This window comes from Chionomys nivalis, chromosome 22 (genome assembly GCF_950005125.1).
Source record: "Chionomys nivalis chromosome 22, mChiNiv1.1, whole genome shotgun sequence".
Classification (NCBI taxonomy): domain Eukaryota; kingdom Metazoa; phylum Chordata; class Mammalia; order Rodentia; family Cricetidae; genus Chionomys; species Chionomys nivalis.
Window position 1 is genome coordinate 39,556,369 of NC_080107.1, and position 15,825 is coordinate 39,572,193.

The 15,825-nt window shown below is 47.0% G+C and overlaps 2 protein-coding genes across 4 annotated transcripts in view; one reads left to right on the forward strand and one right to left on the reverse strand.

The window, feature by feature from the left end:
• Positions 1-1,404: 1,404 nt before the first annotated feature.
• On the reverse strand, positions 1,405-3,209 carry Mrpl41 (mitochondrial ribosomal protein L41). 2 transcript variants are annotated; one of them, XM_057755355.1, is made up of 2 exons: positions 3,147-3,209; positions 1,405-1,961 (listed from the first exon to the last, which is right to left on the reverse strand). In XM_057755355.1, exon 2 carries the CDS (start codon positions 1,936-1,938, stop codon positions 1,531-1,533), a length of 408 nt encoding a protein of 135 aa, XP_057611338.1. In that variant the 5' UTR covers positions 1,939-1,961; positions 3,147-3,209; the 3' UTR covers positions 1,405-1,530. The 2 variants fall into 2 exon arrangements, with proteins under 2 accessions (XP_057611338.1, XP_057611336.1); XM_057755353.1 differs by lacking the exon at positions 3,147-3,209 and adding an exon at positions 2,163-3,096.
• A 117-nt stretch (positions 3,210-3,326) lies between these two features.
• Pnpla7 (patatin like phospholipase domain containing 7) overlaps positions 3,327-15,825 on the forward strand; it is a 65,415-nt gene continuing 52,916 nt past the window's right edge. For both annotated transcript variants that reach the window (XM_057754927.1, XM_057754928.1), the window contains exons 1-8: positions 3,327-3,547; positions 6,262-6,336; positions 6,432-6,519; positions 6,932-7,011; positions 8,365-8,456; positions 8,657-8,797; positions 9,972-10,131; positions 12,958-13,038. In XM_057754927.1, the coding sequence (XP_057610910.1) occupies positions 3,518-3,547; positions 6,262-6,336; positions 6,432-6,519; positions 6,932-7,011; positions 8,365-8,456; positions 8,657-8,797; positions 9,972-10,131; positions 12,958-13,038 (747 nt within the window). In that variant the 5' untranslated portion in view covers positions 3,327-3,517. The remainder of the gene's footprint in view (positions 3,548-6,261; positions 6,337-6,431; positions 6,520-6,931; positions 7,012-8,364; positions 8,457-8,656; positions 8,798-9,971; positions 10,132-12,957; positions 13,039-15,825) is intronic.

Here is a 15,825-nt window from a genome sequence, read left to right on the forward strand (position 1 = left end):
TTTTAAATATTGGGCATCAAATACAGGAACTGCACGTGCTCAAGGACTTACTGTTATCCATCAGTGAACTGTACTCCTAGCCTCACTACCTTTTCCTTCCCCATGCCTGTGTAGTCCAGGCTGGTTGACTTCCAACTCTTGGAGGCTTACATACCTAAGCTTCCCAAATGCTGAGTTCATAGGTATGAGATACTATGCCCTTCAGGTCTATTAATATAGGGCCTTAGCCAGGAGTGTTGGTGCATGTCTTTAATCCCTGCACTCAGGAAACACATGAAGGTGGATCTCTGAGGTTGAGGCCAGCCTGGTGGTCTACATAGCGAGTTCCAGGACAGCCAAAGATATGCAGAAAGACTCTTGTCTCAGAAAGAAAAGTCTTTTAGTGGCCAGCATCCTCTTGGCCAGCATTTTGAACTGGGAGGAGACAAGAAGAGAAAGGGCCAAGTGATCCAGTTCTAAAACTTGGATTTTCTGAGAGGAAAATGCTGAAGCAGTAGGAAAATTACCTGTTAGAAAATAAAGTTATTGTTATTGATACCTGAAAAAAAAAGAAAGAAAGAAAAGTCTTCCTTTGTAGCCCTGGCTGGTCTGAAATTTGTAATCTCTTCCTAGTCTTAACTACTAGGACTGCAAGTGTGCAACACTATGCCTTGTTTTTGCTTGTGTGTGTACACATATGCCTGAGTGTGGCAGACAGGCCAATCTCGGGTGCCATTCAAGATGACCTTGTCTTTTTTTGAGCCAAGGTCTTACTGGGATCTGAGGTTAACTGATTAGACTTGACTGGGCAGCAAGCCCCAGAGATCCTGCTGCTTTTCTGGTGCTGAGATTATAAGCATGGGCTGAAGCTGGGTCTTCATGATTGCATGGCAAGCACTATATGGGCATAGCTACCTCTCGGTCCTTGTGTTATTTTCTGATGAAATAACATTTTTATTTTTTGGATTATCATGAAAGTGATCAATTCTCTGGACAGTGGTGGTGCACACATCTTTAATCCCAGCACTCGGGAAGCAGGGGCAGGCAAATCTCTGTGAGTTCCAGGACAGCCAGAGAGAGATACACAGGGAAACCCTGTCTCAAAAAACCAAAATTCTCAGTTACAGGCCCATTTATTTCAATAAAAGGTATTAAATGTAAGGGTCAGCTAAGTCTTAAAGGGACATATAACATCTGAGGAACTGTGATGAATCAGGTCCAGTGGTCATGAAAAAGCAGTTTGGCATTGATTGCTCTTCTCACTTCCATCTTTAGGATTTCCTTGGGGATACTTACTGCTCTCTGACTTGGAGCCAGAGGGGCACCTAGACCTGACTCGGTTGGAATTTGTTATGGACTCTGTAGCTACTGCATGGATTCTGCCTTGTGGTTCACTTCAGTGACTTGATTCAAAACACACATTGCACGAGTTACCAAAGGCCTTTAATAGAAATGCACAAAGAAGCTGCCCCTCCTTTTTGAGACACTCAGAATCGAAGGCTTGTATTGTCTCCACTTCATAGGCAAACTTTTGGTCTCTGTCACAGTTTTCTAGCGTGGGAAATTCTTAGGATACAACTGGAACAGCTTGCCTTCCTGTGTGGGCTCAAAGCCATATTTCTCCAAGTTGTTAGCATCAAAAGTCCCTTCTTTAAAGTCTTTTTCAATAGCAGGTGCCGCCGTTTCCAGGAAAAGCGCTTTGGCGGTCAGGGGTGTATCTACGCCCGCAGGAGCTCGGTAATTAACATAGGGCTTGAGCTTGAAGCCGGTCAAGTCCGGGACAACAAATTCTGGAACCATTTCCTTTATCTGCACAAACTTCCCATTTGAGGCATAGATGCCCGTTCTCTTAGCACCTCGGCCCTTGTTGAAGGTGCGTGGTCCCCGCTTGCTTGTCCACTTGCTCATCCTGTCCGCTCCCCGCACCAGGCCTTGAGTCACCGCGGTCAGGAAACCCATGCCGGGCTCTGCAGAAGACAGCTCTGAAAGAACAAGGCAGTTGAGGGGGTCAATCAGAGTCAGAGGGACTCGGCACCCTAGAACTCACGAGCAGAGAGTGCTGTGGGCCCTGCGGGTGCAGAGGACCCAAGATCCCAAACGTGGAGACTACCCCTAATCCTGAAAGATCCCGGACCCTGAAGAACTCCGCAAAGGAGGCGCCAAATGGAAACGCACAAACCGACCTGGGCTGATTGCTCTCGAGCTCGGCCCGCAGGCCCCTTGTCGCTTCCGACTTGAGACCGCTCAGACACAGATCGCCCGACCCGAGTCGTACAAAACTACCATTGCAAGGTCCACCCTTGCGTTTCCGGCCGTCGGCGGGGCCAGCCACTCCGCAGCAAGAGCCTCGCGGATTGGTCGCCAGCACGCCCAATGCCCAATCTCAGCCGCGCAGAACCGGATGTGGAGCGCGCGCGGTCGTGCATGTTCACCCTGCGCCGCGAGGTGGCGGTCTAGGGCTGGCCTGTGCAGCGATCGCTCTTGGCCCTCGTCAGCCCCGCGACCGGACGTTCACTACCGCGGCGCCGAAGGTCGGCTGCCGGACTGGCGCGGGCGTCATCGGTGCTGCCCTAGGTCTGGGGGGTCGGGGCTTGTGGACCCTTCGAGTCACTACCGAGCTGTGGCTTCCGGGATTGACGCGCTGTTGGGGGACTACGCCAGTGAACGGCGGTCTGGCGCGTGGCCAAGTCTACTTGGGTCCTAGTGGCCCTCTAGTTAATCATCCTTGGTCCCAAAACACCCACCGTGCCTGCGCTGCACGTCCACACGCTACCCGCTGTGACTGGGCCCCTCCTCGCCCTTCACGCTTCTCCTTGATATCATGCCCTCCTTTCTCCTCCCTCTCTGTCCAGGCTCTCCTCCCGTGATCACTCCTAGGCTATAACCACCTTCCCGTCCCTCACCCCTCCTAATCGAGATCCCTTCTGGGCTGTGACCCCTGTTGGCCCAGATCTTTCTTGAGCTGTAAAGCCTCCACGCCCCATTCCTCGTCTCTCCTCTTGGCGATATCAAGGCTCCCGGGTGAGGCTCACCCTCCAGTCGGTCACCCCCTCCTAGTCTCCCTCCACTTAGCTTGTTGTTCCGCCGCGTTCCTGAACCACTCTCTTATCTGTACCGCCAGTCTCAAGCTCTCCCACCTCCCCTCCCTGAACTGTCAGCCAACTTACACTTCTGCTCTCCTCCCCCACCCCAGCCGCTGTCCCTCTCTGGGTGGCTGCTTGATCCCTGACTGTCGCTCAATTCCCTACCTGCCCCCAACCCCCGCCACTCTCATTCCCACCCCGAGCCACAGTTATGGGTTCCCCTTAGACCACGTGAGGGCTGTTTACAGGAGACGGAAGCACACAGAGAGCCGACGCTTCTGGAAAACAACTTGTTCTGGAGCACAGAGTTCTCGAGTCCATTCCAATAAGAGCGTTTGACTTGGAAAGGAGCTGGCAAGGCTGGAGCCACAGCTGTCCTGCTGCAAAGGTTCAGGGCGCGCAGCTTGGACTCAGCCTGTCTCCTTTTCGCACTCCACATTGCCTTGCTTTCAGTCATGCAGAAAGATGAAGATGTCTGCCTTAAGGTAGGTAGACCAGGCGTGGGTTAGAACATTTCCAGAGAACAGAAGAATCCTTTGCCTCAGGTTTCTACAGAAGCTCCTAGAAGACCAAGAAAATGTGGGAATGGTGACTTAATGTATTTCCCTAGCAGAGCTTTGACACTTGTTACTAGACAATGGTTCCTGACAGGCTGGACAATGGAACCTGGCTGTTAAGTCATTACTGAAGCCTTATTTTCTTCCCTTAAGGTAGCAGTTGTTACTTCCTGCTTTCTTTTAGAACTTTGGTATCTGAGGTCTTTTTCTCAAGTCAACACGTCCCAAAGGCCTTTATTAGAAGTAGTATTTTGGTGGTTGTTTTGTTTTGTTTTGAGACAGGGTTGATCTACACATTTCTAGTACTCTCTGTGTAGACCAGGCTGGCCTTGAACTCACAGAGATTGTCCTGCCTCCGCCTCCCAAGTGCTGGGACTAAAGGTGTGTGCCACTATACCCCACACCTCCATTTTTAAACCAGAAGAGTGGACCCATTCGAATAACCATAAAAAGCTAGACTGGCTGAGATGGTGCACTGTGGTAGGCTGTGTATGCAGGCAGGTGTTTTTCCGTGGATAAGGCAAGTTTAGAGGAAAGTAGAAGGTGTGGTTGGGGTGCTCTTGTGCACCCCAGTCTTGAGAGCTGAGCTAGAGCAGAGGAGAAGGGAAGTTGAGTGCCTTAGTTTTGAAACCAAAAGCATACTGGCTGTCCATTGCACAATAGACCACATGCAATATTGATCCCACAGATTGTATTGCTTGGTGGGATAACAGTGCTTGTGTAAATGCACCCTGTGACAGTCACTCAATGATGCAGTTACCTAAGAATATACTTATTGGGACATGTTCTTCCCTCCCTTAACCAATACTCAGCTATTTGTCTCCTGAACTAAGATCACAAGACTGTTTTCTAGGCGACCCACTTACTCTGTTCTAAGGCCTTTGGGGTTCCTTCCCGAGTGGCCTTCAGCTCTTGTTGGGTTTTTTTGGCAGGGATTGCTGAGTCTGAGACTTGTTGTTTGTTTTTAAAGCTAGGCTTTGTTCCTTGGCAGTTAGGTAGAAGCTGCAAAGGATGAGTAGGTGGGCTCTGGCCCTGTTCAGTTCCTGACTGCTGCTCGAGAGGACGGGGTAGGTGAGGACTGGAGGACGAGGGGCAGCTGCAGGTCCGATTTCTTCTGTCTTTAGCATTTGGGAGTGGTGTGGGAGGTCCTTTTGTCTATGTGGTGCTTTTATTGGTTAATGAATAAAGAACTGCTTTGAGCCTATGGCAGGGAAGTACAGAACTAGACAGGGTTAATGAATAAAGAACTACTTTGAGCCTATGGCAGGGAAGTACAGAACTAGACAGGGAAAGCTAGGCTGTATGGTGGGAGAAAGAAGGGTGGAGTCAGAGAGAAGCCATGGAGCTACCAGAGACAGACACTGGGAACTTTACCCGGTAAGCCACAGTCATGTGGCGGTGATATACAGATTAATAGAAATGGGTTAAGTTAATGCAAGAGCTAGCCAATAAGAAGCTAGAGCTAATGGGCCAAGCAATGATTTAATCAATACAGTTTCTTTGTGATTATTTCGGGTCTAAGCTAGCCGGGCAGCCAGGAACCAACAAGCGGCCCTTCTCCAATAGATTAGCGCCCAACGTGGTGGACTAAATCATGTAACCCTCCCTGCCATGAACCAGCTTCCCCTGTTGGTCACCCATTCACCCTTATATGCTGAGCCCTTGCTCTCCTGCCTCCTTCCCCTTCCTTGGACAACTGAAGTCCTGTAGTAGCTTCCTGTAGACAGCAGGGGGGTAGAGGCAGAACCTTCCTTCCACTTCTTCTTTGGCATGTGAACTGATTTTAGATATCTCTAAATCCAAATGGAACTTCCCTTGGGGTTTCTTTTTTTGTCTTCCATCCCTTTTTTTTTTTTTTTTTTTTTTTTTTTTGCTTTTAAAACTTGGTCTCACTGGTTGTCTAGGCAGGGCTTGAACCTGGGTGTGCACTATACTCTTACTCAGCCTTTCAGGTAGCTGGGACCAAAATGAACGTGGATGTCAGTAACTTCACGCTCTTAGGAATGTCTGAGCATTTATTCTGAGTGGGCTCTCATGGATCTTGGGATTTGCAACCCTGGTCCTATTGATATCCAGAGAGTTCCAAGAGATGACTTTGACCTCCCCCGGCCTGCTTCTTGAGGACTGGAGAGCTGGAAGTTGTTGCATTATCATGCATGGCAGTTGCCAATAGCTTAGCTACTGTGCCTACTCATCCCAGTGCCAAAGGAGACATGTTGCTGTTTTTCTGTTTTTGCAGTTGTGCTCAGAGGGTCTTGGCACCCCTGACAAGATCATTTCTCTAAAATTTATATATATGTATTATAATACATATATTAATATAGTAATATATGTATATGTGTATATATAATATTTCTCTCTGTGTGTGTGTGTGTGTGTAGCTATGCAAATGTAATGGCATGAATGTGGATGTCAGAGGACAATTTATGGAATTGTTCTATCCTGACAGCATATGGGTCTCCTGGATTAAATTCAGGTCATCAACCTTGGCAGTGAATGCCTTCTCCCCCAAGTTGTCTGGTAGGCTCCATTTCTCAAAAATCTTCAGGGCTATTGACTTCCCCCTTAGCTTCTGAGTTTACTCTTGTTCTCTGACCAAGCCCAGGCTGAGAAACTGGGTACCCTGTCTGTTCTCTCCTCAGGCTGGCTATTGTTTGGGGAGTACCCTGAGCTCCTGGGGGCTGCATTTCATGGAGGAGTCTTCACAGTTCACCATGGTAATCACTATGGGCTTCCCAGGGACTGGGCTGTGATTGGCCTGTGGCTGTGTTTGGCCCTACTGACCCTATTATCTATCTCCCATCCTGTGTAGCTGGTCGGGATTGGAATTGGAGCCCTCATAACACTGGCCTTTGTTAGTGTTGCCATCTTTTTTGTGTACAGAAGGGTGAGCAGATTGCGTAAGTATCTTCGTTTGGACTCTGGCTGAGCAGTGGGACGGGGTGGGGTTCTGCATTTGTGTCTTACGAGGTACTTGGAGCTCCTGGGAGCTTCCCTCAAAGTCTTGTTGAAATATGGTCACCTACTAAGGATCAGGTTGAGGTTCCCAGTCTGTCCCTACCCTTTTCTGCTCTTTCCAAAGCTAGGACCCAGTAAGAACAGAAGTTCCTGACTGCTAAGATGAGTCCCCAGTGCCACTGCTGACACCTACTATCTGAGCAGCAGCCGGGAATAGGGCAATCCGGAGCATGGTTTCTTGTCAGCGCCTTCAGGGCCTGTCTTGTGCTGGTTCCAGTTGTGTTCACTGCCTACCCATTCAAGACTGTATCCAGATCCCTGCCTTCTCACCATGCCCCTTCCCTCCTCTCACAGGACAAGCAGAGCCCACTCCTCAGTACAGGTTCCGGAAGAGAGACAAAGTAATGTTTTATGGCCGAAAGATTATGAGGAAGGTAACTTGTATGGAATCCCTGGGTTGCACAAGGTGGAGGTGGTGAGATTCTCTTTCTCTCTCTCTTTAAATAATTTATTTATTGTATTTATTTAATGTGCATTTGTACTTTGCCTGTGTGTATGTCTGTGTGAAGGTGTTGGATCCCCTGAAACTGGAGTTATAGGTAGTTATAAACTGCCACATGGAAGTAGAACCTGAGTCCTCTGAAAGATCAGCCAGTGATCTCAACCTTTGAGCCATTTCTCCGGGTCCTCCATTTTTTGTTTTTTAAGACAGGGTTTCTCTGTGTAGCACTGACTTGTCTTGGAACTCACTATGTAGACCAGGCTGGTCTCAGACTTAGAGATCTGCCTGCCTCTGCCCTGGGGTGCTGGGATTAAAGGAGTGTGCGCTGCCACTGGGCAAGTGTCTCTTCTGGAATGCACACCTGCTGCTTCCCAGGCCCTGAGGCTCCTGATCTGTGCTGCCTCCTCTCCTCCAGTCCCACGGCTCCTGCCACTGGGTACAAGTTTAGGAGATGTTTTAAGTCTTAGTTATCTACTTCCCCAGAGGAAGCAATACATTTTTACCTGGAAATCCCTCACTTGGAGTTATGGTGCTGATGGGTTTCTATCTGTCTGGCTTGAAACACCTGAACTGCTTTGGCAAGTGCCAAGGAGAAGGGTACTTTCTGAGTTTCAGGTTTGTGTTGACAAGAAATAGGATAGGAAACTGCTTTCCAGGGACATCCCTGGGTACAGTACGGACAGGCACAGGGGGCATGTGTTTGCTCCAAGGTCAGTGGTCATTGCCAGATTTGGAAGGCTGAGCCAAGGAAGGACCCTACCTAGCTCCTGGGGATCCGGGTGGAGCAGTGCAGTTTCCTAATGGCCATCTTTGTCCTAAGGTAAAAAGCCCTCTTTTCCATATGGGAGTTCTGAATCATAAATGTATGGTCCTCCTGCACTGAGGGTCAGGAATTGGTGGCCAGGAATAAGAAGGCTAGTCCAAATCTTTGCCTTCGGTGAACTGCCACAGCTGGTCCCTTCTGCTCCCTCCCACTCACTTCAGGAGTTTTACCAGAGGCATGGAGCCACAGAGCTCTGAAGACGTGGTCACTTGAGGGCAGTGAGGACCATACTGTGGGGTATGGGACTGTGCTGTGCCCTTGTGCAAATGATATCCCTTCTTCCTTGACTGCTATAGCCTCTTCAAGAAGCCAGGCAGGTGGGGGTTGGTGAGAGCAGCTCCTTGTAGCTGAGGTCAGGAAGGCAGCAAGTCATAGGCAGGTCCTGGGGACAGACCCTGAGGCTGAGAGCGTAGACCTTGCCAGTTCCCAGGTCAGTACTCAGTCTTTCTCTTGGTTCCGCAGGTGACCACGCTCCCCCATACCTTGGTTGGGAATACAGCTCCACCTCGGCAGCGGGTCAGGAAGAGAACCAAAGTGCTTTCTTTGGCCAAGAGGTACTGGGAATTCCTCGAAGGTCCTAATCATAACTGTGGCTTCTCCCACGTCAGGACACACCAAAGCATGGCTCCTTGGGGCTTCAGATGAGATCGGGCGCGTTCAGGGTGGTGTGGCCGTAGACTCCTTGGGGCTTCAGAGTGCTCACAGTATTGGGTTTGGGCTCCTCGATTCTTTCCTAAGTGTCTCTACCTTGTAGGTTTCTACGCTTTAAGAAAGAATACCCTACTTTGCAGCCAAAAGAGCCCCCACCCTCCCTGCTAGAGGCTGATCTTACAGAGTTTGATGTGAAAAACTCTCATCTGCCATCAGAAGTTTTGTACATGCTGAAAAATGTTCGGTAAGATAGTGACTGGGCAGCAGGAGGGTTCTAGCTAGACTGTGTTGCTGGAGGTGTCTCCTTCCGTCCTGGGTTGTCTTTGACTTAGCTTCCCTATGTCAGGGATGGTTGGCAAAGCCTGTCTCCTTTCCACCTCGACACTGCCGGCTTCTGTGCTTCATGGTGGTAGGAGTGGTCAGCAGGGTCAAGGTGCTGTAGGTGTGTGGAATCTTGTGGTCAGCTCACCTTTTTAGCTGTTCTCCCTGTGCTAGTTAGCAATTCAGCAAACTCAAGAGCAAGTGTGAGAAGTGTGTCTATGGATCAAGAACGGCAGGCTGGGTTTTCCCGTCTCTCCTCTCTGTCGCTCTCTCTCTCTTGCCTTTCTTGACAGCATCTTACTATGTAGCCTAAGCTGGCCTTCAGTTTACAATCCTATGCCTCAGTCTCCCGAATGCTGAGATCACAGCTGTGTACTATTATGTCCGCTTCATTTTTTTTGTTGTTGTTGTGTTTTTTTTTTTTTGTTTTTCAAGACAGGGTTTCTCTGTAGCTTTGGAGCCTGTTCTGGAACTCGCTCTGTAGACCAGGCTGGCCTTGAACTCACAGAGATCTGCCTGCCTCTGCCTCCCCAGTGCTGGAATTAAAGGTGTGCCACCACCTGGCAGCTTCATTTTTTTTAAAAAAGGTACATTATTTTTAATTTTTGAAATTTATTATTATTATCTGTGCATTTGTGTGTGATATAAGTGAGGACAGGCACACATGTGTCATAGCTCCTGTGTAGAATTTCAGAGGACAATTTTGTGGAGTTAGTTCTCTCTACTTTTATGTTGTATGGTGGTTCGAATAAGAATGGCCCCTTGCTGGGCAGTGGTGGCGCACGCCTTTAATCCCAACACTCAGGAGGCAGGGAGGCAGAGGCAGGCGGATCTCTGTGAGTTCGAGGCCAGCCTGGTCTACAAGAGCTAGTTCCAGGACAGACTCCAAAGTTACAGAGAAACCCTGTCTCAAAAAACCAAAAAAAAAAAAAAAAAAAAAAAAAAACCCTCTTATTGACTATGATGCCGGATGAGCTGAACTGGCCTTATAAAGGTCTAGGCCAGTCCTGGTCCTGCTGCTGGTGGGGACAGTGGCCTGTATTTCTTACTCTGCCTTCCTTGAGAGCATGTTCTGTAGTATATTCTGTTTGTTGCAGGGTCCTGGGCCACTTTGAGAAGCCATTGTTCCTGGAGCTTTGCAAGCACATGGTCTTTGTGCAGCTGCAGGAGGGGGAGCATGTATTCCAGCCTGGGGAGCCTGACACCAGTATCTATGTAGTTCAGGATGGACGGCTGGAGGTCTGCATCCAAGATGCTGTGAGTCGGGCCAGGTGGGAAAGGGGATGCTTCGAAAACTCTCCGTCAAAAAGTTAATGTAGAACTTTTAAACCTTAGTTCTTTGGTAAAAATGCAGTGTTCAAACACAGCTGCTTTATTTATTTGTTTGTTTGTTTTCTGAGACAGGGTTTCTCTATATAAAAGTATTGACTGTCCTAGAACTCACTCTGTAGACCAGGCTGACCTCAAGCTCACAGAGATTTGGCTGCCTCTGCCTCCCAAGAGCTGAGATTAAATGCATGTACCAGCTGGGCGGTGGTGGCGTACGCCTTTAATCCCAGCACTGGGGAAGCAGAGGCAGGCGGATCTCTGTGAGTTCGAGACCAGCCTGGTCTACAAGAGCTAGTTCCAGGACAGGCTTCAAAACCACAGAGAAACCCTGTCTCGAAAAACCAAAAAAAAAAAAAAAAAAAAAAAAAAAACCAAAAAAAAAAAAAATGCATGTACCACCATGCTTGGTTACTTTGTTTTTTGAGACATGATTTCTTACTAGTCTGAACTCAACAAGTAGGCTAGGCTGACTTGCTAGTGAGCCCCAGAGACCTGCCTGTCTCTTCCCAACACTGGGATTACAGATGCACACCACCAGACCCGGCATTTAACATTTTTATTGTGTGTGTATGTGTGAGAGAGAGAGATGTGTGTGTGCACGTGCATGCATGTGTGAGTATGCCATGGGGTGCACATGTAAAGGTCAGAGAATAACTTTTGGAGGTTTGTTTTCTTCTTTTACTGTGGGGTTTCAGGGATTAAACTCAAGTTCTCAGTCTTGCAAGGCAGTACTTTTAACTGCTGAGCCATCCAGCTGGGCCATACTTGACATTTTTGGGGAAGTTGGGTGGCGACAGAATCTCACTCTGTGTGACAATACAATGTTATGAAAATACATGTTTCATTTTAAGAGACTGGAACTTTTTCTGGACCTTGCAGTCAGAGTTAATGATATACCCTAAGGTCACTTAAGACCATACTGACTCCCTGTTATATACTCAGCCTGTTTCTTTGGCCTGCCTTTAAGAGGACAATGTGGCAACCAGCCTTCCTTGCCTTGGATTCCCATGTATAAACTTTTACTAGCTAAGCTAATGTGTAGCTGTAATCTTAAATTACGTACTCTTCCTACCTCTGATCCACAAATAATGCTTGTATGTATATATGTTTCGGTAGTTAATGCCGGAAACAGCAAATAAAGGTTGAAAGCAACCGTATGAAATGATTATCTGCCATGGTGTTGAAGACTACATGTGAATATCGCTTGATAGCATTTATTCACTTATCTCGGCAGGTTGGAGTTAGCAACTTAAACCCTTGTTAAACTCTGCTAAAGATTTCTGTGACGTATCCCTCCTCCTCCATGTGATGCTTTTTGTACTGTTCAGTAAAAGAAAGAGAAAAGCCCTTTGTTAGGGACAAACAGACACATACAGAGACAGGGACAGACAAATTCAGAAGACAATATTTATGTAGACACAGATTCAGACTCAAACAACTGTAGATGGATTTTTCTTTGGGCCACCCACTCACCAAAAAACAAACAAACAAACAAAAACTCCAAAACAAACAACAAAACAAAAAAAAGCAAAAAACAACAACAACAAGAAAATCCAGATTATAGAGATTTATTATTGATTATGAAAGCTCTGCCTATATTTTAGGCTTGTCCCACTAGCTCTTAGAACTTAAATTAACCCACGTGACTCATGGCTTTTACCTCTCCTCCTGCATGTCTTGCATCCTCTCTGTGTCTGGCTGATGACTCGACCTTTCTTCCTCCCAGAGCTCTTTCTGTCGAGAAGTCCCTGCTGTACCTTCTGACTAGCTATTGGCAATTTAGCTTTTCATTAAGCCAGTCACAATGACACATCTTCATACAGTGTAAAGGAATATTCCACAACATACAACAGACAGGGATGATAGAAGACACAGGGAGAGAGAAGTAGAGAATTCAGATCTCACTCCGTGTTAAATTACATCAAGGGGAAGTGCTTTTTAATTTCTTCTCCTTAGTGCTGCTGAAACTTTTTGGATGCTCTGAAGCTATCATTAATGTGTTCAAGCCAACATGTAGCCCTGGTTAGCCTGGAACTCACTATACAGACTGGCTGGCCTGAAGTTCCCAGAGGTCTACTTCCTGAGTGCTGGGATTAAATTTATGAACCACTACCTCTGATCCAATTAGATATTTTTAAAAAGCATTTTGAGGATCTAACTCAGGTCTCTGTGCTTGTAAGGCAAGCACTTTACTGATTGAGATGTGTTTTCCTTGCCCCCACCTTTTGTTTTGTTTTGTTTTGTTTTTCAAGACAGGGTTTCTCTGTATATCCCTGGTAGTCCTGGAACTCACTCTGTAGACCTCAAACTCAGAGATCTGCCTGCCTCTGCCTCCCAAGTACTTAAAGGCGTGTACCATCATGCCCAGCTATTATTGTTTCTTAACATTTTTCAAGCTTGTGGTATCTGTTCTTCTTTTCTTTAAAAGATTTATTTTCATTTGTGTATGAGTGTGTATGTGTTACACATGTGTGTGGGTAGAGGTCAGAAGAGGACATCAGATGCCCTGATTGTGAACCCCCTGATGTGGGTGCTGGTAACCAAACTTGGATCCGCTAGAAGAGCAGCAAGTGCTATTTACCGTTGAGCCGTTTTCCCAGTCCTGCTTATGGTATCTCATACTTTTGGCTTTTCTCTGAGCTAGCAACTCAGAGATGAACTCTCGTGTGCCAACTGTCCTGGGTGCTGACTATCCTCTTTGCCCTGTACTGACAGTCTCTGTCCTGATACCTGTGGTTCTGTATCTAAGCGCAGGATGGCACCGAGGTGGTGGTCAAAGAGGTTCTACCAGGGGACAGTGTCCACAGCCTCCTCAGCATTCTGGACGTGATCACTGTAAGTACCACCCCCACCCTCCCACCCGCCATAGGAGTCCAAGTATCTCTGGCCTGCCCTCAAGGTCTGTTCTTCCTGTCTTGCTAGACAGTGAGTTGCGTATTATTAATGGCTACATCTCTGCAATAACACAGTGAGAGGGTTTGTCTAGGATGAGAACAGCTCTCATTCTGTAGTTAAGGAGGTGTCCGTCTGTGGGAACAACTTTGACATTGTATTTTAGGTAGAATGTATTTAATAAGGCTTCAGTGGGCCTCTCTGTTTCTTCTTCGTCTGTCTTCTTTCTATCTGGTTCAGGATCTTGCTGTGTTAGCCCAGACTTGCCTCACAGTCTTCATCCCCTCTCGTGGCCCCCAGAACACTGGGTTACAAGTGTGTGCTGCTGTGCCAGACATTTTCCACTCTTCATTTTTTTAAAAAATGGTTTTTCAAGACTGTCCTGTAACTCCCTCTGTAGACTAGGCTGGCCTCGAAACTCACAGAGATTTGTCTGTCTCTTCCTCCCTAGTGCTGGGATTAAAGGTGTGCACCACCCCCACCCGGTTTTCCTCTTTTTATTCTTTATTGTATTTGTTCACATACAGAAGTGAACAGAATCATCACACCAGCTCGTATGTCTTTCACCAAATGAGACTAAGGGTGTATGCCTCCATGCCTGGCTAATTACTTTTCTTGTTGCTATGGCAAGAAGAGCTGAGAAAAGCAGTTTGGGCAAGTTTTAGGTTTGTTTCCATTCACAGTTTAAAAGTGCAGTCCGTCACGTTGGAGAAAGCGTGACGGCAGGAGAGGGGTGTCCACAGTTGAGACGCAGAAAGATGAGTGCCAGTATACTGCTCACTTTCTCCTTCTTACTAGTCTGAGATCTTAGTCCTTAGTCCTTGGCATAGTGCTGCCCACATCCAAACCTTTCTAGAAGCATTCTTATAGATATACCCTGGAATGTGTTTCTATGGTGATTCCAAATCTAGTCAACAATGATGACTAATTATCACCGCTCCATTCTTCTGGATGGTTACTGTGTCTCAGAGCAGCTAATAGAACCTTGTTTGGGTGGGTTCAGCACGCGGAGTCCAGGCTTTTGTATAGGATCACACGAGATTCTTCCTTGGTGGGACCCACTGATGCAGCCCTTAGCTGCGTGCTTGTCACTGAAGCAGCAAATTCCTTGCATACGCGGTGATGTCTTATGTGTCTACACTGCTGCCTATCAGTGAATGCTTTGTCTTATTTGGTGGCCAAGAGGTACCTCTGTGTATTGCTGTGTCCCATTTGACCTGAGTTGGGAAGGCTGCTTGCCTAAGGAAAAGAGACACCCACTTTTGAGCAAGGCAGAATTGCCTGTGAAGACTGATGCTCAGTTTTGAGGAGGCTGCTGACATGGGTGTGCGGGAGAGCAGAGGCTAGCCACCCTTTCCTCCCGAAGCTCAGCAGTAGATAGTTTAGCTTTATAGGCTATATTGTCTATCAACAGTGTGTAGATTAGTGAGTGACAGTGTGCCCAAAACACTGTTTCCAAAGCAGGTGATGAGAAGGTTTGACCCTGGGTTGCTTGTACCAGCCCTGTGGTTGAGATAGGACCAGTGGCTACATGTCAGGGATTTATGCTGGGTATTGACTCAGAATAGCACAAGACATTCTGGTTGCTGGAAAAGTCTTTGACTCAACTGGTAATTACAAGGATTAATTATGAAAAGGAAAATGCCATTTTAAAACCAGGGTCCAGTAGGTGTGGTGGCACACTCCTTTAATCTCAGCAGTCAGGAGGCAGAGACAGGAGCAGAGGCCACAAGCTTGAAGACCTGCTAGCTTGGAGTAAACTTCACAGAAGGAGAAATAAGACAGATCCTGACTTAACAAGGTGTAAGGAGAGAGTCGTTACCCAAATGCTGTTCTCTGGCCTCCACGTGCACACTGCTCTTGTGCTCACACGTGTGCTCATGAATGCACACGCACACACTAAAAAAGACAAACTCATGTATATGGCCCAGGCTGTCAACTGGGGAGTCTATGCAGGAGGAAGGACAGAATAAACTGAATACTCCTGGTTCTTTGTGTTTTTGAGACAGTATTGTTCTGAATCTGTCTGCCTCTACTTCCCAAGCACTGAGATTATCGTGTCTACCATTCCTAGCGGGCCTCTGTCTTAATCATTGGGATTATGACCATTTATATCCTTTGAGAGAGCAGAGATAAACATCGTGTATTGAATGAAAGCAAAAAAAAAAAAATCCACTGATTCTGTCCTTGAACCTCTTTAAACTCAGAATAAGCCATAAGCAACATAGCAGAGGCAATGAGAATTAGATTAATATTCAGACTTCATTTAAAATCCCAGATTAACTCCAGAGTGACATTTGATAGCAGAGCCTTTGGAACATCAGAGTCTTTGGAAATGAAGGAATTAAAGCTACTGCTCATAGGTGTGTACTGTGGTGTGAACCTGACCAGTTAATATCCTACAATATAGCAACTAAAAGACCAGCCTTCTAGAGAAAACCCACAAGGTGTAATCACAACAGTAAAAGAGAGATTATAGTGTTGTATGGTCTTTCATGGGGATACATGGTCAGACATGTAGTTAGCTCAGATAGGGTACCAGTCATAGACCAAAGTAAATATTAAAAATTATTAATATTAAAACTATTAAATAAAAAAGCCCAAGTGTAGCTTGCTGAACCAGTGCGTTTATTTGACTTAAGCATGGGAGCATGGATGACCCCCTCCCCAAACAGCTGTATGTTAGTGACTGTTCTTACTGCCATGACAAGAAGCAATTGAAGGGAGGAA